This window comes from Podarcis muralis, chromosome 2 (genome assembly GCF_964188315.1).
Source record: "Podarcis muralis chromosome 2, rPodMur119.hap1.1, whole genome shotgun sequence".
Classification (NCBI taxonomy): Eukaryota; Metazoa; Chordata; class Lepidosauria; order Squamata; family Lacertidae; genus Podarcis; species Podarcis muralis.
This window is the reverse complement of record NC_135656.1, coordinates 122544380-122571357: the sequence shown is the minus strand read 5'-3', so window position 1 is coordinate 122571357 and position 26978 is coordinate 122544380. Positions and strand designations below refer to the sequence as shown.

Sequence of the window (26978 nt, the reverse complement as noted above, 5' to 3'; positions counted from 1 at the left end):
GCAACCTGGCTAGACAGGACTCTAGCATTCTCCTGCCCAGGCCCTGTTCCCACGGTGGAGTCTACCTCTTTCCGAATCTGAGCAACTTTGCAAAATCACTGCAGGAGATCTTGGGGTCCTTACCAGGCTCTGAAAGCGAAGGTGGTTCCGTTAGATTGCGAACCACCTGAAAGGGTCTCCTGCTACTGTTTCCTGCGGGTGCGTTAACACCCCATAACAGATTTATGAGACTAAAACATGGAACTATAATCTCTGGGGTGTAACCCTGATGGATATTGTTAGTGCTGTTGATGGAACTCTAGCGTGTATTTTAAATTATGTGTGGCTTTTGGAATTGATTGTATACTTTTAAAATTGATTTTGTGCTTGCAAACTGCTTAGAAGACATTAGAAGAGCATCTTTTCCTGCCCATTTCCCCCTCTCCCGGGGAATTAATTAGTTTTCATGGCTCCTCAAATAGACCTCAGTCTATTTGCCATCCTTGGTTAGCAATGCCCCCACCCCCTTAAGAGTGTTTAAACATCCATCCCGATACCAATAGCCCAGGAAGCCTTTGCAGAAGCCACAGGTTTCCTTGACCACTGATTGTCAGTACGCCTTTCAACAGATGTCAGCGACTTGGCTCAATAACTGGTTCCAGCCCGACTGGACTGGAGCACTTTCAGAGACCTTCCAATCCTGGAAAACAGGTCCCAGCTGTGCATTGTGAGCACCGGACTCATGCAGAGTATAAATGACTCGGAAGCTTGCTGTGAAGCATAACCCCTTTTATTTCTAATAAAGGTAAAGGTAAAGGGACCCCTGACCATTAGGTCCAGTCGTGGCCGACTCTGGGGTTGTGGCGCTCATCTCGCTTTACTGGCCGAGGGAGCTGGTGTACAGGTTCTGGGTCATGTGGCCAGCATGACTAAGCCGCTTCTGGCGAACCAGAGCAGCGCACGGAAATGCCGTTTACCTTCCCGCTGGAGGGGTACCTATTTATCTACTTGCACTTTGACGTGCTTTCGAACTGCTAGGTTAGCAGGAGCTGGGACCGAGCAACGGGAGCTCACCCCGTTGCAGAGATTCGAACCGCCAACCTTCTGATCGGCAAGTCCTAGGCTCTGTGGTTTAACCCACAGCGCCACCCGCGTCCCTTTATTTCTAATAGCTACTACAAACTAACGAACTAATGACTTGCATGAGTGTTACATCTCCCACTCAGCCATCTGGTCACTATGTAGATAAGACTCTCTCCACACACAGAGTCCGGCAGGCAGTCAGGAGCGGAAGAGGAGAAGAGCAGTTTCCGCTCCCTCCTTTCTCAAAACATCAGATCAGGAGATTCTGTCAGTGGGAGGGGTGAAAATATCAACACTGATATGGCTCAGCACGGTCCCATTTTGGGGCAGCTGCAGCTTAGACCCCGTCCCTGCTTTCAACCTGAGCAGTGTCATGTGTGGAGAGTCTGCTTCCCCCTTCGGTAACTTCACAGATAATAATTAATGGGCACTTTATATTTTATAGTCCTTTTTATTCAGGCATCAGGTTGTAAGCAAAAACCCACATCCCTCCCCAAGAAGGGCAGTTGGCTACTCTAAATCTTCTCCCTTCTGTCTCCCGAAATAGGCGCCAACAGGAAGTTCCTCATCCTCCTCTCTGCATCCTTTGTTCTCAAATACGTTTGGATCTCCTAGTTCGTGGGGAGGGAGGGTTCCCCACAATCTCTAATGACGTCTCTGCTATCTATCCCCTCCCTTCTGTTTCTCTGGCTGTTATCTCGTAGCTAGGTAACTCCTGCCAAAGCTGCTCTGTATTTCTCCCAGTGAGAGCCAGTGTGATGTAGTGGTTAATCTGGTGAACCGGGTTCGCATCTCCACTCCTCCCCATGCAGCTGCTGGGTGACCTTGGATTAGTCACACTTCTCTGAAGTCTCTCAGCCCCACTCACCTCACAGAGTGTTTGTTGTGGGGGAGGAAGGGAAAGGAGAATGTCAGCTGCTTTGAGACTCCTTAGGGTAGTGATAAAGTGGCATATCAAATCCTCCTCCTCCTCCTCCTCCTCCTCCTCCTCCTCCTCCTCCTCCTCCTCCTCCTCCTTCTTCTCCTCCTCCTCCCTGCTTCTGAGCCCACTGGAAACAAGGGGAGGGGGACATGAATCTTCCCACTCCAGCTCCTCTTCTGAGGAAAGCTGATCTGCCTGCGAATGCACTCCCCCATAGTCTGCTTCAGACCATTCCCTGACAAATGGCTTCTTCCGTGACCCCCCTCTTCTCTTGTGGCTCCCAGGACCCCAAGAGGAACCGCTTGCTGCAGTGGACCAACGTGGAGCAGACAATGGGCCTGGTCCAGCTCTCTTTCCCCCTTTCCTCTGAGCCCCCACAAGGCACCTACAAAGTGGTGGTGCAAAAAGCCTCCGGGAGCAAGGCGGAACGTCTCTTTGAAGTGAAGGAATACGGTGAGGAAGGAAGGAGAGGAATCACTTGGTCTGGGGAACGTGGTGTCAAGGACAGCATGTGGAAGGGGGTATTTTCTTGCACACTGGCAGCACCGCTCAGGAATTCTGATAGAAACTGACAGATCAGTGCAGTTTCGAAACCAGCGGACAAAATCTTTGGAAAGATTTGGCCCGCCATCTTTATTTAAAATTGGGCCCAGTTGGATTGAAACATAGACAGAAGCCTGCAAAAGGATCGTGCAAAATTGGGTTCTTAGATAACTCGAGAGGCGTGCAAATGCATAGTGAACAGCTTCCCAAAATATCTGGCCCTATGGCCAGGTTCAGCGAACTGGTCCTGCTACTGGAAGCAAGTGCACCAGGGCTTTCTTCCACCCTGCCCCCCCATGCCCCGCAAACAGTGGCGTAGCGCGAGTTGCCAGTGCCCGGGGCTGCACAGAGGGAAATGGAAGGAGTATGCATGCACATTCATCTGCCTAACAGCCAGGAGATCGCAGACACAAAAATAAGAAGAGTTGTTCTGTTGTCTGGAAAGGTCACTTCCTGGTTCGCATGGTGGCTGGGTATGGGAGAGTTGCCTGTGTGAGTAGGGCGGATCCTGGAGGCTGGAGACAGGAACAGGTCTTGCTCTGTGCTGGATCCAAAACTTAGTTCGGGACACATGCGCCAGCTCCTAGGGACTGAGGCACTTTCGTCGCCCCCCCCCCAGATATGTGGGGTTTTTGAGGGGGGCGAACTCCCTCAGTGTTCAGAGGGTGTTTGGCTCTGCCCCTGGCTCCTTGTGACATCGCCCGCTTGATGTCAGAATGTCGCGTTGGGCCCCCCAATCTTGAGAAGATGGCACCTCTGATTTGGGGGCTTCCCTGGAAACCTAATGGGAAAAAAATATCTGTTGTGGGGTGTTAATGCTGCACACATTTGCCTCCTTTCTGTGCTCAGGCTGATTATGTTGTCTTTCATCCCCATGTTCCTTTCCTTCTTACAGTGCTGCCCAGGTTCGAAGTTTTGGTGAAGGCACCCAAGGAGATAACATTTGTGGCTGAGGAACTCAAAGTGACCGTCTGTGGCCTGTAAGTGAGAGCAACCTGGACTTCGCTCCCAGAGATGTGGGACCACGTGAATTGAGAACTTGGGTGATGTTGCTAGCACCAGCTAACCTCTCCTCCAATCATAGCTGTCAACTTACAGATTTGAAAATAAGGGACCAGCAGCCTTGAAAATAAGGGACCAGCAGCCAAAATAAGGGATTTTAGTCAACCAGTTAAAAGGGACCAGATAATTTTGGAGAGCAGTGCCGGTTTTCAGCCCTTCGTTTCCAGAGGTTGCTGCTCAAGACACCAGCCGATGAAACACTGCAATTAAATAACTACCAGCAGCAACCACTTTTCGCGTAAAACGAAGTCCAAGCTATGAAGATGCTGTGGCAGTTCTGTATCTTTTCTCTTGTGCTCCATCTGCAGCTCTCAGTTCCATCAGGCGGGGCGGGAGGAAGGGGGCGGAATAGCGCCCAAAGTAAACCCGCAGATCAGACCATCTATGCTAGTCTACCACTTCAAATCTATGGGAGAAGCACTTGCGGTCCTTCCTTTGTAGCCCTTGGAACACCTGCCCGCGCCTCTGCCTCCTCCTCTTCCTCCTCTCTCTGAACTGCTTTCTCTATGGTTGCCCTCGCTCTCCTCTCAAGGCTCCTCATAAATTCATAGACCATGCCAGGCTGCCCATCTCATTCGGGTCCTTCAGCGGCACAGCCGCAGTACGGCCTAGCGGGAGCGGCGGTGACGGGCAGAGGGGAGGCCCCAGGAAGAGACGCTCAGTTCGGCGGCCACGAGGAGGATGGCGGCAGAAGGGCCCGAGGCTCCCACCAGTCCCGGCGGGGAGGGGCTCCCAGGGGCCGAGGCTGGTGAGAGGAGGCCAGAGGGGGGCGGACCGGGCAGCCAAGCCCTCCTCCCTGGCCGGCATGGAGGGAGGGAGAGGAGCTGCTTCCTTTGAAACCTGTGAAATTTAAGGGACATCCATCTATAAGGGACAGCAGCGGGACATGGCGCTGGGATAAGGGACTGTCCCTCCAAATAAGGGATGCTTGACAGCTAGGCCTCCAATCCAGCCTTAGCCGCACCACCCTAGCTCTGATGGAATGATTGTCATAGCTGCACTGAATTCCTCACAATGTTGGGCCACTTATTCAGGGCTTATTTCACCCAGAACTCACTTGAACTCCATTCCGGAACCTCTCAGGTGGGCACCATTGCCACCATAAGAGAACCTTGGTTTCCAGACATTTTTGTACTGTTTTTGCTACTTAGAACTCATAGAATCATAGAGTTGGAAGAGACCACAAGGGCCATTGAGTCCAACCCCCTGCCAAGCAGGAAACACCATCAGAGCACTCATAGAATCATAGAATCATAGAGTTGGAAGAGGCCACAAGGGCCATCGAGTCCAACCCCCTGCCAAGCAGGAAACACCATCAGAGCACTCCTGACATATGGTTGTCAAGCCTCTGCTTAAAGACCTCCAAAGAAGGAGACTCCACCACACTCCTTGGCAGCAAATTCCACTGTCAAACAGCTCTTACTGTCAGGAAGTTCTTCCAAGTCAAATGGACTTCCAGAACAGATTCCGTTTGGCTTCCAAGGTACCACTGTATAATGATGTCATATTTCAAGCAATGCTGTGGCTGTTTCCTGACTACAGGTACACGTACGGGAAGCCTGTCGCTGGGCAGGTGAAGGTCCGTGTTTGCCGGAAATACAATGAACACAGCTGGCATGTTTATTCCAGTTTCGGAGGGGGCTGTTACAGAGAAGCGTCGGAAGGAATATGTGAAGAGTTCAGTGGAGAGGTGAGACCCAAAGCGGAAGCTGAAAATGAAATGTAAAACACTGTTGGGGAGCCGGCCCTCCCGGGTGACCTGTTATAATTGGACATTCATCCTGATTTACTCAAGGGGAGTCCCAAGGCTCTGGGAGAAACCCCAGAATGGCATTCAGCAGGAAACGAGGGAAACGGCATCCCATCAGACAAGCCAAAATGATTGAAATGGTGGATATGGCTGCAGGAATATATATTTGCTCATTTTGTTGGTGCCTGTTGTTCCTCACTGAAGTCTCTTCAAAAACCTGAGGAACATTTGATCCCTTTGTCCAGAAAGTATCTGGGGGGCCTACATGCCCATCTGGGGGGGGGGGATTTAAAAAAAAATAAAAGCAAATGTCCTAGTTTGGGGGGGGTGTTAAATTTTTTAAAATTTTTTCGTGTACTTATAGAATCACAGAATCATAGAGTTGGAAGAGACCACAAGGGCCATCGAGTCCAACCCCCTGCCAAGCAGGAAACACTATCAAAACACTCCTGACATATGGTTGTCAAGCCTCTGCTTAAAGACCTCCAAAGAAGGAGACTCCACCACACTCCTTGGCAGCAAATTCCACTGTCAAACAGCTCTTACTGTCAGGAAGTTCTTCCTAATGTTTAGGTGGAATCTTCTTTCTTGTAGTTTGGATCCATTGCTCCGTGTCCGCTTCTCTGGAGCAGCAGAAAACAACCTTTCTCCCTCCTCTATGTGACAAACCTTTTTATATATTTGAACATGGCTATCATATCACCCCTTAACCTCCTGTTCTCCAGGCTAAACATGCCCAGCTCCCTTAGCCGTTCCTCATAAGGCATCGTTTCCAGGCCTTTGACCATTTTGGTTGCCCTCCTCTGGACACGTTCCAGTTTGTCAGTGTCCTTCTTGAACTGTGGTGCCCAGAACTGGACACAGTACTCCAGGTGAGGTATGACCAGAGCAGAATACAGTGGCACTATTACTTCCCTTGATCTAGATGCTATACTCCTATTGATGCAGCCCAGAATTGCATTGGCTTTTTAGCTGCCGCGTCACACTGTTGGCTCATGTCAAGTTTGTGGTCAACCAAGACTCCTAGATCCTTTTCACATGTACTGCTCTCAAGCCAGGTGTCCCCCATCTTGTATTTGTGCCTCTCATTTTTTTTGCCCAAGTGCAATACTTTACATTTCTCCCTGCTAAAATTCATCTTGTTTGTTTTGGCCCAGTTCTAAAATCTGTCAAGGTCGTTTTGAAATGTGATCCTGTCCTCTGGGGTGTTAGCCACCCCTCCCAGTTTGGTGTCATCTGCAAATTTGATCAGGATGCCCTTGAGTCCATCATCCAAGTCGTTGATAAAGATGTTGAATAAGACTGGGCCCAAGACAGAACCCTGTGGCACCCCACTAGTCACTCTTCTCCAGGATGAAGAGGAACCATTGATGAGTACCCTTTGGGTTCGGTCAGTCAGCCAGTTACAAATCCACTGAGTGGTAGCATAGTCAAGACCGCATTTTACCAGCTTCTTTACAAGAATATCATGGGGCACCTTGTCAAATGCCTTGCTGAAATCAAGGTAGGCTACATCCACTGCGTTCCCTTCATCTACCAGGCTTGTAATTCTGTCAAAAAACGAGATCAGGGTAGTCTGACATGACTTATTTTTCAGAAATCCATGCTGACTATTGGTGATCACAGCATTCCTTTCTAGGTGCTCACAGACTGTTTGCTTAATGATCTGCTCCAGAATCTTCCCTGGCATTGATGTCAGACTGACTGGGCGGTAATTATTTGGGTCCTCTCTTTTCCCCTTTTTGAAAATAGGGACAACATTTGCCCTCCTCCAGTCTGCCGGGACTTCGCCTGTTCTCCAGGAATTCTCAAAGATGACTGCCAGTGGTTCTGAGATCACATCTGCCAGTTCTTTTAATACTTTTGGATGCAGTTCATCTGGCCCTGGAGACTTGAATACATCTAAACTAGCCAAGTATTCTTGTACTATCTCCTTAGTTATTCTGGGCTGTGTTTCCTCTGCTGAATCATTTGCTCCAAATTCTTCAGGTCGGGCATTGTTTTCTTTATCGGAGAAGACTGAGGCAAAGAAGGCATTGAGGAGTTCAGCCCTTTCTGTGTCCCCTGTTTGCATTTCACCATCTTCTCCTCTGAGTGACCCCACTGTTTCTTTGTTCTTCCTTTTGCTACGAACATACCCATAAAAGCCTTTTTTGTTGCTTTTAACCTCTCTAGCAAGCCTGAGTTCATTCTGTGCTTTAGCTTTTCTGACTTTGTGTCTACACGTGCTGGCTATTTGTTTGAATTCCTCTTTGGTGGTTTCCCCCTTTTTCCATTTTTTGTACACATCCTTTTTTAATCTTAACTCAGTTAAAAGTTCTTTAGATAGCCACCCTGGCTTCTTTAGGCATCTTCCATGTTTCCGTCTCACTGGTATTGCCTGAAGTTGTGCTTTTACTATCTCCCTCTTAACAAACTCCCAGCCATCATGAACTCCCTTTCCTTTTAGTATTACTGTCCATGGGATCTCACCCAGCACTTCCCTAAAATGGCTGTTCCTCTTGTTGCTTCTCCCACTTTCTGGACAATGAAGTTGTCTGCAAGGCCAGTGAGGAATCTGTTTGACCTTATGCTCCTGGCTGAGTTTGACATCCAACAAATATCCGGGTAATTGAAGTCCCCCATTACTACTATCTCCCTTCCTTTTGCATGCTGAAATAGATTGTATCCCTCCATTATTACATTCCAATCGTGGGACTTATCCCACCAGGTTTCAGTGATGCCTATTATGTCATATTTAGTTTGCTGTACCAAGAGCTCAAGCTCATCTTGTTTATTTCCCATGCTTTGCGCATTAGTGTACAGACACTGAAGTCCATTAATCATTCCCCCGTGTCTCTTATTTAAGGATTTTTTCCTCCCACCACTAGGTCTGCGTGCTGTTTGCTCCATTTGGTCTATGGCATTTGGATGATCATCTTCATCGATGGCTTTCGATCTGCTGTGGGCTGCTTGGTGATGGTGGATAACTGGGGGGAGAGCGAGTGATTGTCAACTTTTTTGGCGATCGCCCAAGGAAAGCTCAACAAATGTCCGGATTTTTCCTCTTGAAATATTGCCAGCCTTGTATAAACGGACAGATATAAATGAATGAGTGTGCCTAGATCAGTGGCTATTGTGTGAACCTGACTGTCTTGACCTCAAACACCTTGTTTTGTGTAATGACGCAATTCTCATTGGTAGCTGCTACAACTCTCTGTCTTCCGGTTCAGGCAAATGGGCATGGCTGCCTCTCTCAGGAGGTGAAAACCAAGATTTTTCAGCTGAAGCGGGAGGGATATGCGATGAACCTCAAGGTGGAAGGCAAGATCGAAGAGGAAGGCACAGGTATTTTATTTTATTTATTAAATTTATCTCCCACCAGTCCTGCAAAGGAGCCCAGCATGTCAGTTTTAAAACCATTCAGCTAAGAAAAACCTTCTGGAAACGTTTCAAAACTCCTAAAAGCAATCACCCTGTTATGTACTGAGTGGAATAGGATCCAAAAGGCAGCAGTCTGATTGGCCCTAGAACAATAGGATTCAGAATGTAGCAGTCTGATTGGTCCTAGAACAATAGGATTCAGAATGCAGCAGTCTGATTGGTCCACAGGAGCCATCCAATCCAGCTCCAGGTGGAAGTGAATCCACAACCTGATTGGCCTACAGGTGAATCCTGGAATTAGCCAATCACGTGGGGCCCATTGTGTAAACAATGTATATAAAGCAGACATTCTGGGGGAACTTCCATTCCTCCTCACCACTATGAGCTGAATAAAGAGCATGAAATCCACTCTCGATTCAGAGTATATTTCACACCCGCTCTGAAAACCTAACAATTTCAGGGGAAGGTCTTTCAGCCATCAAATGCTTAGGAAAAACAGGGTTGGTTTTGCAATGTCTCTAATAAGCTGCGGGGATGTAACAGGATGCATACCCCTAAACATTTTGTGTTGCCCTGACCGACCAATGGACCAACCGACATGCCAGCTGTCTTTGCCTGGGCAGACTGGAGTTCGGTCATTCTCCCTGCTAGTGCCCAGGGAGCGGCCATAGTATGTTGCGTTCTGAAGGCAAAGGAAGGACTGGACTCTGATTAATTCAATAGACACTAGACTTGACCAGCAAGACTCTGGGAGCAAATGCGATAGCCACTCCCTGGCCCAGGCCATTTTTATTAACAAAAGAACTTTAACACAGCATTTGTAAGAAGCAATCAGCTTTCCTCTGAGCATTTCAAAAAATCCCCATGTGGGAAGAAAGTCAGATCAGAGGAAGCTGAAAAGGAAAACAGAAAGAGGCAATGAGAGGTAAAGGAGGTGCTGTGGGATCAGTGGAAATTAATGTTTGTTTTTCTTTTTAGTGTTTATATTATTGACTTGTAAGATATGGAATTCTTTTTTTGAATGTCAGTTTTTGTGTTTTGTGTATTGTTATTTTTTGATATTGTTTTGTGTTGTTGTGTGGAAAATACTAATAAAATTTATAATAACAATAAGAAAATAAAAATACTAAATCATAAAAAAACAGATCAGAGGAAGCTTCTTAACTACAAAGAACTACTTGAGCATGCATACATATTTAGGCTAAATAAAACAGGAACCAAGGAGGAATGCATTTAGCAAACCCCGTAGGTCATAAACAGGCAGTAAACAGGAAAGACAGGCATTTTTATCACCTCCATGTGAACTCTGTTTCCTGACCCTAAGTTACATCAAAGCTACCTCCTATCTTTATGTACTCAGGTGAAGCAACCAGTCTGTGTATGTGACTGTCAGGCATAGAGAAAACGGGGCAGAGAGGCAGAGGCTTGGATTGATCAGAAATCATGTCACATGACTCAAACCCAGTCAAAACAATGGCTGACACAATGGCTTGCTTCATTTTTTCATAACCCCACGTGACCACCACAGTGGTGGAGGCGATGCTACTACTGCTCCTCCTCCTCTTCCTCTTCCTCTTCCTCTTCCTCTTCCTCTTGCTAGGCTAGAGCCAGGAGGCGAGTTCTTGCCCCTCTTTGCTCAAGCAACCCTGCCGTTGCCGGGGGCCTCCCCGTCCTCTCAGCGCCATCGCTGCCGCCTCGAGTCCCTCGTCCAGGGGTTGGGGGCAGGAAGGGGGTGAGGGGGAGCAGCCAAAATGAGAGTACCCCTAAACATTTTTTAAAAGAAAAAAAGCACTGCCTATAAGTTACTAATGAAGGAGACTGATATACCTCCCTAGGAAGGCATTTCATCATCAGGGAGCCACCACAGAGTGGACCCTGTCATGAGTCACCAAAAAACAGACACCCTCAGCGTTCGGCCTAACCAGGAGGGCCTCTTCTGCTCATAAGTAGGGCCCGAGATGGTTGATATTGGGAAAGGTGCTCTTTCATGTACTTTTAGGCACAGGTATGTGTGAACCAAGGAAGGACCAATGTCCAGGGGCTTATTATGGTCCCTGGCCTCTCCCATTGAAAGGATCAGGCTCCTGCCACTATGGGTAGACAATGCTACTGGCCAAAACGGAGAAATTGTCTAGCCTGACAAAAGAAGGGCAGCATTTTAAGCAAAGCAGAAGCCGGCAATGGAGCTTGTGAGGGCAGACAGGAGGGACAGAACATTCCCTCGCTTACCCACCTTCCTTTTTTCCCCCTTTTACTTTTTTATTGATTTGTTAACAAAATGAGTGCAAACATAACAAAAAGAAAGAAAACTAAGAATTGGTAACGCAAACCATGAAGCGTCACAGCCTAGAAGGGTGAAATGCAAAGATACAGCACATCTCCAAAAAAGGATAACAAAGTTTTATCTCCTATACGGATACCCTTTACAATAATAAAGATTTATAAAAATAAAAGTATTCTCCACCTGTGAGTTCCATCTTTATTGAGAATAAAGGTTCCATATAGACCAGACATTTGCATATGGAAACGGCACCAAACATGTGCCTCAATATTTGTATAAGAATATTTGCATAAGAAAATCATGCCACATATCGAAAAGAAATTCGGAAAGAAATTATTGATTCAAGATCTGCCCTTTGGGTACTTTTTCAAGATGGGCAATTTGTGAAACCCTTGAACACCAGCAATCCCAAATATTAAGATTAAGGATATTCTAGGATTTGGCAACACAGCCCTGAGCTGCTCTTAAGAGATGAGAAATAAGTTATTTACTTTTCAAATCCCATTCTGTTTCCATATAGGTTCAAAATTGCAGGTGGAAAGATAGAGTAACAGTTTGTTTGTTTTTTACCAAAGAGATCTCAGCAAATGCCTTATTCCACAATTCAGCCACCTTTGAGCAGTCCCACCATGTGTGCTTATATGTACCTACCTCTCTTTGACTATTTGGCAGGGGTGGAATTGACAGGCACGGCTTCCACCATGATCATTACGACTCTCAGCACAATCACCTTTGAGAATGTGGACTCTTACTACAAGCCTGGGATCCCCTTTACTGGGCAGGTAAGGCAGGCTGAGAGATCCCTACTGCGCATGACCCCACAGCTGAATGTTTGTTTTAAAGACAAATGTTCCCTGTACGCACTGGAATAGGAGGATGGATGGGCCACGGTGGTTAGCAATTCACCCCCCACCCCTCATCTCCAGTTCCGACCTCTGAGGTGCCACCTCTGGAATCCTGATGCAATTTGTGTGTCCTCAACCTTCTCCATCCTCACCCACCTGAACTTATAGAACGCCCCCTACAGACAGTCATCTCCCTCAGAGGCGGAGTAAGGTGGGTGCGGTGGGTGTGCCCCCCCGGGTGTCATTCCTGAGGGGGGTGACATCACTGTGCCACCCCCCTGGGATGCTCAGCGCGGGCGGCACACCCCTGGGACACGCACTCCCACCCTGCCACCGGGACGTTCACCTCACCCACACCACTCTGGGCGCCGGAACAGCTAGCTCCACCACTCATCTCCCTCCCAATTCATATGGGCTACTGCTAAAATGAGGCTGCATTTTAAGCTGTATTTTAAGCCGTATTTTAATTAACTGTTTGTTTGTTGTTGTATTTTTTTCTGTTATGTTTTATTGAAATTCATATTTGGTGTTAGCTGCTCTGAGCCCGGCCCTGGCCAGGGCGGGCGGGGTATAAATAAAATTGTATACAGTCATACCTCTTCTTGGGACGCGGGTGGCACTGTGGGTTAAACCACAGAGCCTAGGACTTGCCAATCAGAAGCTTGGCGGTTCAAATCCCCACGACGAGGTGAGCTCCCGTTGCTCGGTCCCAGCTCCTGCTAACCTAGCAGTTTGAAAGCACGTCACAATGCAAGTAGATAAATAGATACCGCTTCAGCGGGAAGGTAAACGGCGTTCCTGTGCGCTGCTCTGGTTCGCCAGAAGCGGCTTAGTCATGCTGGCCACATGACCTGGAAGCCGTACTCCGGCTCCCTCGGCCAATAAAGCGAGATGAGCGCCGCAATCCCAGAGTCGGTCACGACTGGACCTAATGGTCAGCGGTCCCTTTACCTTTACCTTTCCTCTTCTTACATTCGGTTCAGGTTATGTCTTTTCAGGTTGCGCCCCATAGCGACCCGGAAGTACTGGAAAGGGTTACTCCCGGGTTTCGCTGTTAGCGCATGCGCTCAAAATGACGTCATGCGCATGCGCGGAAGCGGAGAATCGCAACCTCTGCACGTGCAGACGCGGGTTGCGTTCTGCTCATGTTGCGAATGGGGCTTTGAAACGTATCCTGTTCGCAACCAGAGGTCCCACTGTAATCATCCACATCATCCTCTTCATCATCATCATCAGACCAAACTGCTATATGTATTGTTTTTGCCCTGCTAGGTGAAGCTTTTGGATGCTGCCAAAGTGCCAATTGCCAATCAAACAATTCAGATTAGGGTACATCTAACTGGAACCAGCACCAACTACGTAACGGATGACCAGGGACGAGCCCAGTTTTCCATAGACACTGATAACTTCACAGCTCCTGAACTCAGGATCCAGGTGAGTGTTCAAGGGGATTGAGAACTAAATAAGGCAATTTATTCTTTGCAAGCACAAAACACGGGGATATCATAGAATCGTAAGAGTCTTAAAGTTGGAAAGGGACCTGCAGGGGTCATCTAGTCCAACCCCCTGCAATGCCGGAATCTCAGCTAAAGCATCCATGACAGATGGCCGCCCAATCCCTCCAATATCAATTGGATCGGTTGAAATTTTAAAAAATGCTTTGAGATTCAGTTTCCTGTGGCTCCTACTTTTTTCTTTTCTCTTTCTCCTTCATCACCTTTTCTGGGTTTGTCATTTCCTGTTAATTTCATTTCCATTTCTGAATCCAGGAAATTTATTGGGACTAGAAAAAGACCCCCAAGGGCTGGGACTGTGTATGTGATAGCAGAAATGGCTGTTGGGTTGATACGTCTGACTCTTATTGTCTCCTAAAGGTGTGTGTTGGTTGCTGGGCATGCAAATAGGTCTGAGATGAATCTCAAACCGGTGTAATATCACAAAGTTGATCTCATAGTCACCAAGGCACCAATGATTCCCTAATACAGGAACAACAAGGATTTATTTTCTCCAGTCCCTGAGCACCTGCCATTTTGCTCTTTCTTTCTGTTTGCCAGGCAACTTATAAATCGAACTCTGTGTGTGAACAAGGCTGGATCAGTCCCCAACACCAGGGCGCATCTTATTCAGCGGGGCGTTTTTACTCACCAAGCCAGAGCTACCTCCACATTGAGCGTGTTCCTGGGACCTTAAGCTGTGGTCAGACTCAGGCGCTCCGGGTCCATTATATTCTGAATTCAGCTGTCGTAAAAGAGGAGGAGATGGTCTTTTACTATTTGGTAAGCCTGGACAGAGTGGTCTTTCTTTGGTAGGGACTTGGGAGTGGGCCTTCTCAGTGGCTGCTCCCAAACTTTGGAACCCTATTTAGGGAAGTTTTTAATGTTTGATGTTTTATCGTATTTTTAATATTCTGTTGGAAGTCACCCAGAGTGGCTGGGGAAACCCAGCCAGTTGGGCAGTGTCAGGGAACTGCCATCGGAGGCAGAGGCGGAGGGAAGGCTCCAGAGGGATGCCGGAGAGGGTCCCAGTAGGGAGAGAGGCAGCCCATCTGCTGGGGAAGGAAATCAGCGTAGCACCAGTGGAGAAGGGGGCCAGAAGGGGGAATCGGCGAGGGGGCTCCAGGACTCCTCGCCGGAGACCAGCGGGGAGAGCACGGGTCCTCCGCTGCCCACACCCTCCCTGCGCAGAAGACTTCCGCGCAGGGAGAGTAGGAGGAGACTCGGCGTCAAAGAACTTCTTTGCTGGAAGAAGTTCAAGAAACGCCCACTGATGGATTCTGCCAGCGATTGAGACAGCCACGGATGGGTGGCTGTCCGGACAGAAAGGGTTCACCCAGGTAACCCAGCCAGGAGTGGCGACAACTTACACATGAGCAACCCCTAGAACCATTACCGGCAGGGTAAGATGATGATGATGATGATGATGATGATGATGATGATGATGATGATTATCATCATCATCAGGGGACTGCCATCGGAACAGGGGAGGGAAGCCGGGAGGCCGCAGGGATACAGAGAGCTTCCGAAACTCCTGAGGAGCAGTTCCTCCTTCAGCAGTAGGAAAAGCCACACCTCCAGTGGAGAACAAGGGGAAGGGGCCAGCCAAGCAAGGAAAGGGCTTGAGGATGATGCTGAGAGCCCCAGCACCTCACCTATCCAGGCTGGGCAGGAGGGACGCACGCCCCTTCCGTCGCCCAGCTTGCACAGAGGGGTGAAACGCAAAGAGGGGAGGCGGAGGCTTGGGGTACCAAAGTTCTTATGCTGGGGGAGAAGCCAGAAGGGGCCACTCCCGGCTTCTGCAAGTGACTAAGACGGACATGAACTTTGTGGTTCTGCATTGTAAATAGTTTGCACAATAAACCTTGTAAAAGACAGGTCAGATTCATGCCTGGTTACTCACGAGCAACCACCACCCGCACCTGACAGTTATTATTATTATTATTATTATTATTATTACTCTTCATAGAGAAGTTAGACTGGCTCCCTTGTCGTCCGTCTGCCAGCTGTTTTATTCTGACAGGCCTTTGTGAACTGACTGTTTCTTGTTGTTGTTTTTTTGAGGAAAGGACTTTGAATAGTGCTCATTCAAATCCATTTTCAGTTGCCAAACTATGTTTGATTTCTAATTGCAAAGATAGGCTCAAGCGTAATGGCAATTCATGTTGTACTACCAGGAGAGAGATTGTTTCTGGAAGCCAGAACACTCCCTGTGTGTAAGAACTGCTGGCATATCAGTGTAACCATATATTTTGCCTCCTCCATCCTCCTCCATCTTATAGGCAAATGGGTGGCCACAGTGAGAGTAGGATGCTGAACTAGATGGACCACTGGCCTGACCTAGCAGGCTGTTGTGTTCTTATGCTTTTATCAGGCATTTTCCGCCTTCCATGCAGGTGATGGCTAAGGGGGTCATTGTGCGATCAGGGACCCATGTTCTGCCTGTGGAGCACAAAGAAGGTACCGGTAAGTGGCACTCCATTCCCATTTCCTCCCTTGATTCTTGGTGACCTTTCCAATTTTTTATAAACCCAGGTGATAACGTAAACCAGGGGTCAGCAAAATTTTTCAGCAGGGGGCCACTCCACTGTCCCTCAGATCTTGTGGGGGGCCGGACTATATTTTGGAAAAAAATAATGAACGAATTCCTATGCCCCACAAATAACCCAGAGATGCAATTTAAATAAAAGGACACATTCTACTCATGTAAAAGCACGCTGATTCCTGGACCATCCACGGGCCAGATTTAGAAGGTGATTGGGCCGGATCCGGCCCCTGGGCCTTAGTTTGCCTACCCATGATGTAAACCCACCCCTTAGTACAGTGCCACCACATATGCTTCCATGTGCCCTTGCGGTTCTGGCATGGCATGTTTCAGAGTTTCCTCAATTTTATACTCATAGACAATATAATTTTACACTCATGAATTGTAATCGTTCTCGTCCTCCCTCTCTTCCTCCTTGGGAATTTTGTGTCAGTGCGCTATGCCAATCATTTGGGGTTCCCTTTTCAGTCAGCAATGTCACTCAGAAAGTCTCCCAGAATATACTTCCTCCGTTCAGCTCCCCTGTGGGAATAAACACATTCCAGTTCTGCTTTAAGTATCAATGGAAGAATTAACATTACAACTTATACAACTGCTGGCCTAAGGAAAATAAAGTAAAACTATGTACAGTGGTACCCCAGGTTACATACGCTTCACGTTACATATGCTTCAGGTTATAGACTCCGCTAACCCAGAAATAGTGCTTCAGGTTAAGAATTTTGCTTCAGGATGAGAACAGAAATCATGCTCCAGCGGCGCGGCAGCAGCAGGAGGCCCCATTAGCTAAAGTGGTCTTCAGGTTAAGAACAGTTTCAGGTTAAGTACGGACCTCCGGAATGAATTAACTACTTAACCCGCGGTACCACTGTACAGAGAATCATTCCTCCTCCCTGCTCTGCAGCCATCTGAGCAGAGTAGCAACCACACCTCCTCCTTCAGAGCCTGTCTAATAAAGAGGTCTGTTGCTAAGGAAACCCTGTTGCTGGGGAAGACCTGTTGCTAGCAGAAAGCTTGTTGCTAGGGGCAGATTTGTTGTTAGGGGCAAAACTATGCAAGGATCATTTCAAGTCTGTTTTTAGACTTCCACTAACATTTCGTTATCTACCAGCCAAAGGGGTGTTTTCTCTGGACCTCTCTGTTGACATGGACACTGCTCCATTGGCCCGTTTGCTTCTCTACACGATTTTGCCCAATAAAGAACTAGTGGTCCATTCAGCAGATTTCACCGTGGAGAACTGCTTCGCAAACAAGGTAAGGTTGTGGGGACTCTCTGAGGCCCAGGGCAGACATGGCCACGAGGCTCTCTGTTCCCTTTGCCAAAGTTCTCACTTGGTAGTCCATAGAGCACCATTTTTTCCAGCTGGACCAGCAGAATATTAACTTGTTGGCAGCTGAGGAGGGCAACCCAAGCTGAGAAAACAAATCCCAGAAGGGATTATCTCTGTGCTGTCATGTAATTTAGGTGGCCCCCTGCATGCAAGATTTGATGGTTTGATTATTTTCTTTACTTCTGCATTCCAAAATCTTATTTCAATTACATTCCGGTCAAAATAAGAATCCCTTATCCATCAACTGCAATATTAATAACTTCCATTTGTGGTGACACATTAAATGATTTATAGATCTACAAGTGAGGCACCCTGACTATATCCTTGTTCTTTCTGTGTGTGGCAATTATTCTGTGGTGTTTCTTCCTGTCCTTGTAAAATGTTATGTCTGCCTTTTCCCAGTTGTTGCTGTTCTCCACCATGCCTTGGGCGGGGTTGATATCCCCTTGTTGTTTCAGAAATTATCCATTGCTCCGTCCCGTGCTTTGCTGTTTTGCAACTTTAACAACAGCTTCAAAAATCACTCCGTCCCAATAAATAACCTGTTTTCACAATTTTTTCAAATGCCCTTTATGCCTCCAGGTGAATCTGTGGTTCTCTGATGCTGAAGGCCTCCCTACCAGCAAAACTCACCTCCATCTTGCTGCCTCCAAAGGCTCCCTTTGTGCTGTCCATGCTGTCGATAAGAGTGTCTTTCTCTTGAAGCCCGAAGTTGAGATGTCCCCTAAGACTGTGAGTCAAATCTGCTTTTGAAGCTGTCTTCAAGTGTAACATTCCTAGAGCCACTTTTGCGCTTCCGTGCCATGGGGTGTGCTGATGTCATGTACACGAGCCAGGTGGCATGTATGTCCGGTGTGCTGACTGTTGGGATGCATCCAAGGGAACGGGGGCAATTGGCAGGCCCCCAGCTGGCTCCAGCCCACTGGCCGGCAGCCGGGCGATCTCCAGTCCTTGGTGCAGCATGAATCTGCGACCCAGAGCTTCAGAAGCTTCAGAAGCGGGGCACGCAATGTTACGAAAAAGGAGCAATGCAGCAGCGAGCTGCAGCTGGCTGGAAAGCCAAACAGGATGTTGATGTTTGGGACTGTACCGTGGGAACAAAGGCACAGTCTATTCACTGTACTGAGCACCGGATGTTAGCTCAGAGTGTCATCTGACCTGTACTGGGAGTACAGGGGTGGAGTTTCTTCTCTCTGCTGTTGGTGTTTGGAGAGTGCAGACGTGTTTCTCTGTACTGCTGCATAGACAGAAATAAAGGCATGTAAATACATTTCTGTCTGTCTCTTTCCCCTTCCTGGGGAAGGCAGGGAGGAGGGAAGAGTGGTGTGTTCTTCTCACGTTTGAGGAGGATCGCCGATAGAGACCTCGCCTGCATCCTGCCGGGAGCCGCAGACAGGGAGGTCAACAAGGAACTCAAGCCGGGTGCCTGGAGAGTGGCAAATTCCTCTGACAAGGCTTGAGATTCCAACACGCAACTCAGCAGAGATAAGAACTCTTCGCAACAGAAGGGCAGATTAGAGGCTGTGTAAAACATATTTACAGGCATTTTATTCAGCATAATCAGGACAATAGGAAAAACATGCCTGCTCCCCTTCGTGTCCAAGCAAACAGCATAAGCAAAAGCTATACACAAACGGAAGTTCCCAGCAAGCTGTGCTGTAAAGTAAACAGACATGTGACACACAACAGCCTGTTCCTCTTAAGGTGGAACGAACTAGCTTAACACTGACGTTGTATGGCCCTGGCCCCCTCAATCGCAGGGGCAAGGCCATATATCTCCAAAACACTTCCTTTCTCAAGGAAGCCAGACTCTGGATAACCACTAGAACCTCTGGGGTCTCTCGTTTTTCAGAGACTGGGGTGCATACAACAATTTTAAAAAACTAAGTTTCATTCCAGTTATATGCCGGACTGATAAACTGAGGACCGGGGATGCATAGAACATCTGTATCCACTTTTGAAACGGTTTGGCAAAGTGTTGAATGGACCCGTTCCTTTCTGTCCAAACTGTGTCCTGGAAACCAAGTCTCGTGAGGCACAGTTGAGTATGTTTAGCCTTGGGAAAGAGAAGGCTGAGAGGTGATCTGATGGCTACCTTCAAGGCTGAAGACAGGGCAAGCTTGTTTTCTGCTGTGCCAGAGGGTGGGACCCGAGTCAAATTACAAGGAAAGAGATTCCAACTAAATATTGGGAATAACTTTCTGGTGGTCAGAGCTGTTCTGCAGTGGCCATGCAGGGATATTTTAGAGGAGAGGTGATTTAGAGGAGATATGGAAGGCGTTTGTAGAATTTGTACTGTTAAAACGGAAAGGGGTCAAACCATCGCAAGAGGTGTTGAAATTGTGGGTGGTTGGATAGTAACAATGGAATGGTCTCCGTGGCGAGGTGCACATTTTTATTCTTACTTATTTATGATTATTACTTTGTAAAAAATACATAGTAAAAAAAAAAATAGCAGGGGCATTTTAGGACATGCTTAATTGTGGCTACTTTTGTGGTCAGGTTTATGATGTGCTCCCTGTGAAGGACCTCCGAGGTTACATCTACAGGCACCACTACCTGCTTGACCCGTACCTTGATCTCTGCACGGGTAGGAAAAATATTGTTGTGGGAGGCATCAGCTACAGTCAAGGTGATGCCTATGACATTCTCAAGGTGAGTGCCAAAGGACCCGCTGCATTGGCATGAGACCCTTAATCTCAGGGTCATGGGTATGAGCCCCATGTGGGCGAGAGAGTCCTTCATTGCAGGAGTTTGGGCTAGGTGATCCTTGTGGTCCACTCCAACTCTGCAATTCTATGATTCTGTGATCTCTCCGGGAGTGAAATGTCTGCCAGGAAGAGGAGGGCACATTGTAGGGACCCACCGCGTGACAGTGGCAGCTCAGCCACCCAAAATCTAGGGCTGTAAGGAAGCACGGTGTTGCATTCCACCCCGCATACGTCGCATGCAGCAATGTTTCCATTCCCCTGCAGTTCGTTTTCCACCAAAAGCTATTGTCCTCTGCAGAGAGATTATGTAACCTTAAGAAGAGCCCGCTGGGTCAGGCCAATGCGTTTAGTCCAGTGTTCTCACATTGCTCAACCAAATGCCTGTGGGAAGCCTGCAAACAGGATCCTAGCACAAGAGCCCTTTCCCCCCTCCTGTGGTTTTCAGCGACTGGTATTCAGAAGCATCACTGCCTCCAACTGGGGAGGCAAACCATCACCATCATGGCTCGTAGCCACTGATAGCCTTTCCCCCTAATTTGTCTGATCCTCTGAGCCATCCACATTCGTGGCCATCACTCCCTCCTGTGGAAGCGAGTTTCAGTGCTGAACTAGATAAAAGGTAAAGGTAAAGGACCCCTGGATGGTTAAGTCCAGTCAAAGGTGATTATGGGGTTGCGGTGCTCATCTCGCTTTCAGGCCGAGGGAGCTGGCGTTTGTCCACAGAAAGCTTTCCAGGTCATGTGGCCAGCAGGACTAAACCACTTCTGGCACAATGAGATGGAGGCCAGAGCACATGGAAATGCCGTTTTCCTTCCCACCGGACTGGTACCTATTTATCTGCTTGCACTGGCGTGCTTTCGAACTGCTAGGTGGGCAGGAGCTGGGACACAGCAACGGGAGCTCATCCCGTCATGGGGATTCAAACCGCCGACCTTCTGATCGGCAAGCCCAAGAGGCTCCGTGGTTTAGACCACAGCGCCACCTGCATCCTTACAGTTGAACTAGGCACCATGTGAATAACTGCTTTTTGAATCCGCCCTGAATCTTTCAACATTCAGTTTCACTGGATGCCCATGAGTTCTAATGTCATGAGAGTACTGTGTCCAGTTCTGGGCACCACAATTTAAGAAGATGTCAACAAGCTGGAACATGTACAGAGGAGGGCAACCAAGATGATCAAGGGTCTAGAAACAGATGTGTTGGTCTGACACAGTCGAAATATGTGTGTGTGTACACACACACACACACACACACACACACAACAGGTTTACCATACCCATTGAGTCAGTCACCCATCTCCTACTACCTTCCTGAGAAACACCCCACCCCACCCTCCCACAATATATAAGGGTATGGTTTCAGTGTATCTGAAGCTTATACCAAGAACAAACTTAGTTGGTCTCTAAGGTGCTACTGGACTATTTTTTTATTTTATTTTTTATATATATTTCAAGGGTCTGGAAACCAAGCCTTATGAGGAACGGTTGAAGGAGCTGGGCATGTTTAGCCTGGAAAAGAGGCTGTGGAGCCCTTCAAATATTTCAAGGGCTGTCACATGAAAGAGGGAACAGGCTTGTTTTCACCTGCTCTGGAGGGTAGGGGCTGGACCAATGGCTTCAAGTTACAAGAAAGGAGATTCTGACTAATCATTAGGAAGAACTTTCTGACAGTAAGACTGTTTGGCAGTGGAACGGACTCCCATAAGAGGTGGTGGACTCTTCTTCCTTGGAGGTTTTTAAGCAAAGTTTGGATGGCCACCTGTCCTGGACGCTTTAGCTGAGATTCCTGTGTTGCAGGCGGTTGGATGGCCACTTGATTATCCTTGGGTTCCCTTAGGTAAAGATAAAGGGACCCCTGACCATTAGGTCCAGTCATGGACAACTGGGGTTGCAGTGCTCATCTTGCTCTTTAGGCCAAGGGAGCCGGCGTTTGTCCGCAGACAGCTTCCGGGTCATGTGGCCAGCATGACTAAGCCGCTTCTGGTGAACCAGAGCAGCGCACGGAAACGCCGTTTACCTTCCTGCTGGAGGGAAACCTATTTATCTACTTGCACTTTGACGTGCTTTCGAACTGCTAGGCTGGCAGGAGCAGGGACCGAGCAACAGGAGCTCACCCTGTCGCGCACCGCACACCCTTACAACTCTGCAATTCTTTGATTCTATGAGAGAGGGAGAAAAATGTTTCTCTATCCCCCTGTATCCTTCCAGACCACCCAGCAGTGGGCAGAGGAGGATGTTCAGCTCCTGAAGGGTTAATCCAGATTAGGTAGAGACTCTCCTGGTCAGGTATTCAGGAACAGAGACACATATGCTGTTTGGGAAGGCATAACGCTCTAGAGAAGGGTTCATACTGGCTCATTTTCTCATTTTGCAGGACTTTGGCTTGAAAGTTTTTACCAGCATCGAGATACAGAAGCCTAACCTTTGCAGTGAAGAGATACCAATATATGCCAGTAAGAACCTGGTGGCAATGTTGGTGGCAATTGTGGGAGTAGGGGTGGGATTTCCTCCAGTTAGCCTTCGTTCCATCTTCATGTTGTTGTTTAGTTGTTTAGTCGTGTCCAACTCTTCGTGACCCCATGGACCAGAGCACACCAGGCACTCCTGCCTTCCACTGCCTCCCGCAGTTTGGTCAGACTCATGTTTGTAGCTTCGAGAACACTGTCCAACCATCTCATCCTCTGTCATCCCCTTCTCCTTGCGCCCTCAATCTTTCCCAGCATCAGGGTCTTTTCCAGGGAGTCTTCTCTTCTCATGAGGTGGCCAAAGTATTGGAGCCTCAGCTTCACGCTCTGTCCTTCCAGTGAGCACTCAGGGCTGATTTCCTTAAGAATGGATACGTTTGATCTTCCATCTTCATAATGCCCTCAAAATCATTTATAAGCTCTGCAAATTTAAGAGGAACGATAACAGCTTAAGAAGAGCCAATGGCAAATCTTCTCTAGCATCCTGTTCTCACATTGGCTGAAGGGTTGCTTGCAAATGTACATCCAGCTACCCTCTACATCCCTAAGGGCCTTGAGGCAATGACTAAAACTTTTGCTGAGTGCCTAGTTCTGCAGCCCTATATATTTTTTTAAAATATTAAGATACTTGGCAGAAGGGTTTTCAGAAAGAGTTTCACTTGCCTCATCCCTTCCGGCATTTGCATGCTGTAAATAGAAAGTTTACAGTGGAACCTCGGTTCCTGAATGAAATCCATTCCAGAAGCCCGTTCAGCTTGCGAAATGTTCGAAAACCGAGGCATGGCTTCCCATTGGTTGCAAGAGCTTCTTGCACTCCGCAGAAGTCGTGTCGTTCAAGTTCTGAAAACATTTGAAAATGGAAGCATTTACTTCTGGGTTTTCAGCATCCGGGAACCAAAACATACAAGAACAGAGGCATTTGGGAACCGAGGTTCCAATGTACCAGTATTTGCCCAAAGATAGATTCAGAGTGTACCGTATTTTTCGCACCATAGGACGCACTTTTCCCCTCCTAAAAAGCAAGGGAAAATGTGTGTGTGTCCTATGGAGCGAATGCAGGGGGGAGGCAGGCAGGAAAAGCCCCCAAGAGCTGCACACAAGCTCCGTGCGCTCTTGCGGGCTTTTCCACAGGAGGGAGAAGGGACTGACTGGCCGCATCAGTCCCTTCTCCCACCTCCGAGAAAAGCCAGGAGAAGCAGCAATCTCTTTAAAGGAGTTGCGCGGCTTCTGCCGGTTTTGCGGGAGGTGGGTGAATTCCCCCACTTCCCAGAAAAGCCAGGAGAAGCTGCTATCTCTTTAAAGGGGTTGCGCGGTTCTGCGGGCTTTTGGGAGAGATGAGGGAATCTCCCCACCTCCCAGTAAAGCCAGGAAAGCCCTGTGCAGCGTCTCCCGGAAAGGAGAGGCTGCACGGGGCTAAAGGGGAAGCCAAAACAGCGAGCGGGATCCATCCTGCTTGCTGCCTTGGCTTGTGCCATAGCAACCCCTCCAGCAGGGAGAGGTTGTGTGCAGCCTGTACACTGCTCTTTGGGGCTGGGGGAAATTTTTTTCTTTCTTGATTTCCCCGCCCTATGGTGCGAAAAACACGGTATTTTTTTCTATTGCGCGCTTATGAATTTGCCACCGTTATCATAAAATATCGTGCTATTTAAATGGCATAGATTAATTAGTCACTCAGCAGCAATAGAACATGGTTACAGTGGTACCTCGGGTTACATACACTTCAGGTTACACACTCCACTAAGCCAGAAATAGTGCTTCAGGTTAAGAACTTTGCTTCAGGATAAGAACAGAAATCGGATTCTGGCAGCGCGGTGGCAGCAGGAGGCCCCATTAGCTAAAGTGGTGCTTCAGGTTAAGAACAGTTTCAGGTTAAGTACAGACCTCCGGAACGAATTAAGTACTTAACCTGAGGTACCACTGTATAGGCCTTAGAGGACACATGGTGATTTGCAGAATTCTACCTTTTGTTTTAAAAAGTGAAATGGCTTAAAAGTTAAGTGGAACCAAATAGAAATTGGGTGCTTCAATGGAGGTTAGGGGTTAGATTGTAAACACAGACACATACACACAAGACAGCTGTGTATGAAACACAATTTATGACACACACGCACATACACAAAGAGAGAGAGATAGAGAGTACAAAGAAAAACAAAATGAAATTAAATAAATAAATTAGTTGGCATCTGTCTCAAGAGATAATGTAAGAGTGCGGCCTTAGGGGTAAAGTTAAACCGTTGGTGAGTTAGAGCACTTGCTGTGGCTGTATGGGAGAGACATGTTTAATTGCAGCTGGAGCAGAGGAAGGTCTCGGTTTTGCTGTTACAGATGCACTGTGGTGTTACTTATCTCTGCTCTCCTCCCAGTGGTCATTTCTTCTCTGGTCACCACTGTGGAAATAAAGTACAGTGGTGCCTTGCAAGACGAAATTAATCCATTCCGTGAGGCTCTTCGTATAGCGGTTTTTTCGTCTTGCAAAGCAAGCCCATTGACAGCTTAGCGGATTAGCGCTACAGCTGTCAAGCGGCTTCCAGCGATCAGCTGTTAAGCGGCTTATCAGCGGAACAGCTGATAAGCGGCTTAGCGGCTTAAAAAAAGGAAGAAAAAAGCGGGGGAAAACCGCAGGGGGATGCAAGATTTTTTTCGTCTTGCGAAGCAACCCCATAGGGGAATTTGTTTTACGAAGCGCCTCCAAAACGGAAAACCCTTTCGTCTAGCGGGTTTTTCGTCTTGCGAGGCGTTCGTCTTGCTGGGCACCACTGTACATAATTTAGGGCAATATCCAACAGTCCCACTCAGAGTGTACCTACTGAAATCAAGAGGGCTTTCTGTTCATTGAGTCCGAATAACAATGGCCATCATCTATGCTCTGTCTTCCTTCAAGTTGAGCAACGGATTCAAACTGAGAGTGGACTGCCAGGAGCTCCAAGCATTCCTGCACGAGAAGCTGCAAGAACAGAAAGACAGCAGGAGACTGTTAGGAGCTACTTTCCCGAGACGTGGCTCTGGAACACGTGGATAGTGAAGTAAGTACAGTGGTACCTCTCAAGACGAATGCCTCGTAAGACGAAAAACTCGCAAGACGAAAGAGTTTTTCGTTTTTTGAGTTGCTTCGCAAGACGAATTTCCCTATGGGCTTGCTCTGCAAGACGAAAATGTCTTGCAAGTTTGTTTCCTTTGTCTTGCAAGTTTGTTTCCTTTTTCTTAAAACCGTGCATTCAGGGGGTGCAGTTGCGACTTGACTTCGAGGAGCAACTCATAGCACGCAGTGTGGTAGCCTTTTTGAGGTTTTTGAAGACTTTGGTGATTTTTGAAGCTTTTCCAAAGTCCGTGCTTCGCAAGACGAAAAAATCGCAAGACGAAAAAACTCGCAGAATGAATTAATTTCGTCTTGTGAGGTACCACTGTAGTGGTTTTCAGACTTTGTGGGGTGCGCATATTGCAGATATTAATATTATGCAGTTTGAAGCGAGTGGATGCATAAAAACGGGCTCCTTTGGAAATGAAGCACTGTTCAACGAAAGCTTTGCTTGCGGAACTTTCTTCAAAACAAAACAAAAGCATCCAAACAACTCCATAAGACATATGCCAGTCCAAGGCATAGGCTCGGCATCTTACAAAATGTCAAACAATTTCAACAGACCTAGAAACAGAGGTCTGTCTCTCCCCACAACCTGCATCCTGCCTGGGGCTGTTTATCTGGAAAGCTTCATCTACATCCTCACTCTCACAGAGCCCAGGAACAAAGGACTCCAGCCATCACCCTTCCAAGATGGCGAAGTTGCAATTCAATTCAATACCTCCCATGTGATCTAAGGTTAAACACTCATATGTTAGATTGCAGAAAACAACATTCCATTATCAACTCAGTTAAGGCTCAGAGTCCCTTAGAGTACGGCAGTGGAATTTTCCAGCATTAAACCCTTTCACCATTACACATAAGCATTCCCATTTCGGTGTCAATTAAAACCATTATAATCAATAGGGCAGTGGTGGTGCTGGGGGAGTCCGTAGCGAAAATCCCTTGAAAGAAATGCTGAGAACCTGTGGCCCTCCAGGTGTTACTGCCATACAACCTCCATCATACCTGCTCACAGGCCATCCAGCCCGGAGCTGATGGGAGTTGGAGCCCAACAACAATGGGAAGGCCACACAGCCCCCACCCCACAAAATCTCTGCCCTATTACGAGCCATAACCCTAGGGAGAATTAGGCAAATTAATGAAGGACAAGGCTCTTGATAGCACCTTGAATACTTGGAAGTGGTGTGCATTTTACAGGATTTCCCTGGTGATGGGAAATGAAGGGAGCTATGAAAATGTTCCTCACCCTGCACGGCCATCTTCAGAAAAATAAAGGCCTGTCACATTGAAGATGGATCAAACATTGCTGGGGCTTTGTCAACATGCAGAGGGCGGGGAGGCCAGCTGGCAAGCCTCAGCTCAGCCGACTCCTTCCATCGACCTCTGCTCTGATGTAAATCAGCGACCCGGGCTTCAGAACCAGGGCACGCTATCAGCAGATAGAACTGCACACACAGAATAGGCGTGAGGCTTGTGAAGTCATACTACAACTACAGATCTATTAATCATAAATCAAGACAAAGAAACATG

The 26978-nt window shown here is 47.8% G+C and overlaps 1 protein-coding gene across 4 annotated transcripts in view; it reads left to right on the top strand.

The window, feature by feature from the left end:
- Nucleotides 1-26978, top strand: part of LOC114592524 (alpha-2-macroglobulin-like) — a 63197-nt gene that overhangs the window by 13021 nt on the left and 23198 nt on the right. For 3 of the 4 annotated variants that reach the window (XM_077923097.1, XM_077923096.1, XM_077923098.1), the window contains exons 6-18: nt 2269-2437; nt 3423-3507; nt 5132-5279; nt 8552-8666; nt 11656-11765; nt 13101-13262; nt 13883-14104; nt 15718-15787; nt 16975-17117; nt 17777-17926; nt 19697-19849; nt 22279-22357; nt 25251-25392. In XM_077923097.1, the coding sequence (XP_077779223.1) occupies nt 2269-2437; nt 3423-3507; nt 5132-5279; nt 8552-8666; nt 11656-11765; nt 13101-13262; nt 13883-14104; nt 15718-15787; nt 16975-17117; nt 17777-17926; nt 19697-19849; nt 22279-22357; nt 25251-25392 (1748 nt within the window). Of the gene's footprint in view, nt 1-645; nt 785-2268; nt 2438-3422; nt 3508-5131; nt 5280-8551; nt 8667-11655; nt 11766-13100; nt 13263-13882; nt 14105-15717; nt 15788-16974; nt 17118-17776; nt 17927-19696; nt 19850-22278; nt 22358-25250; nt 25393-26978 lie in introns of those variants that run through there. The other variant, XM_077923099.1, reaches the window with a different exon arrangement.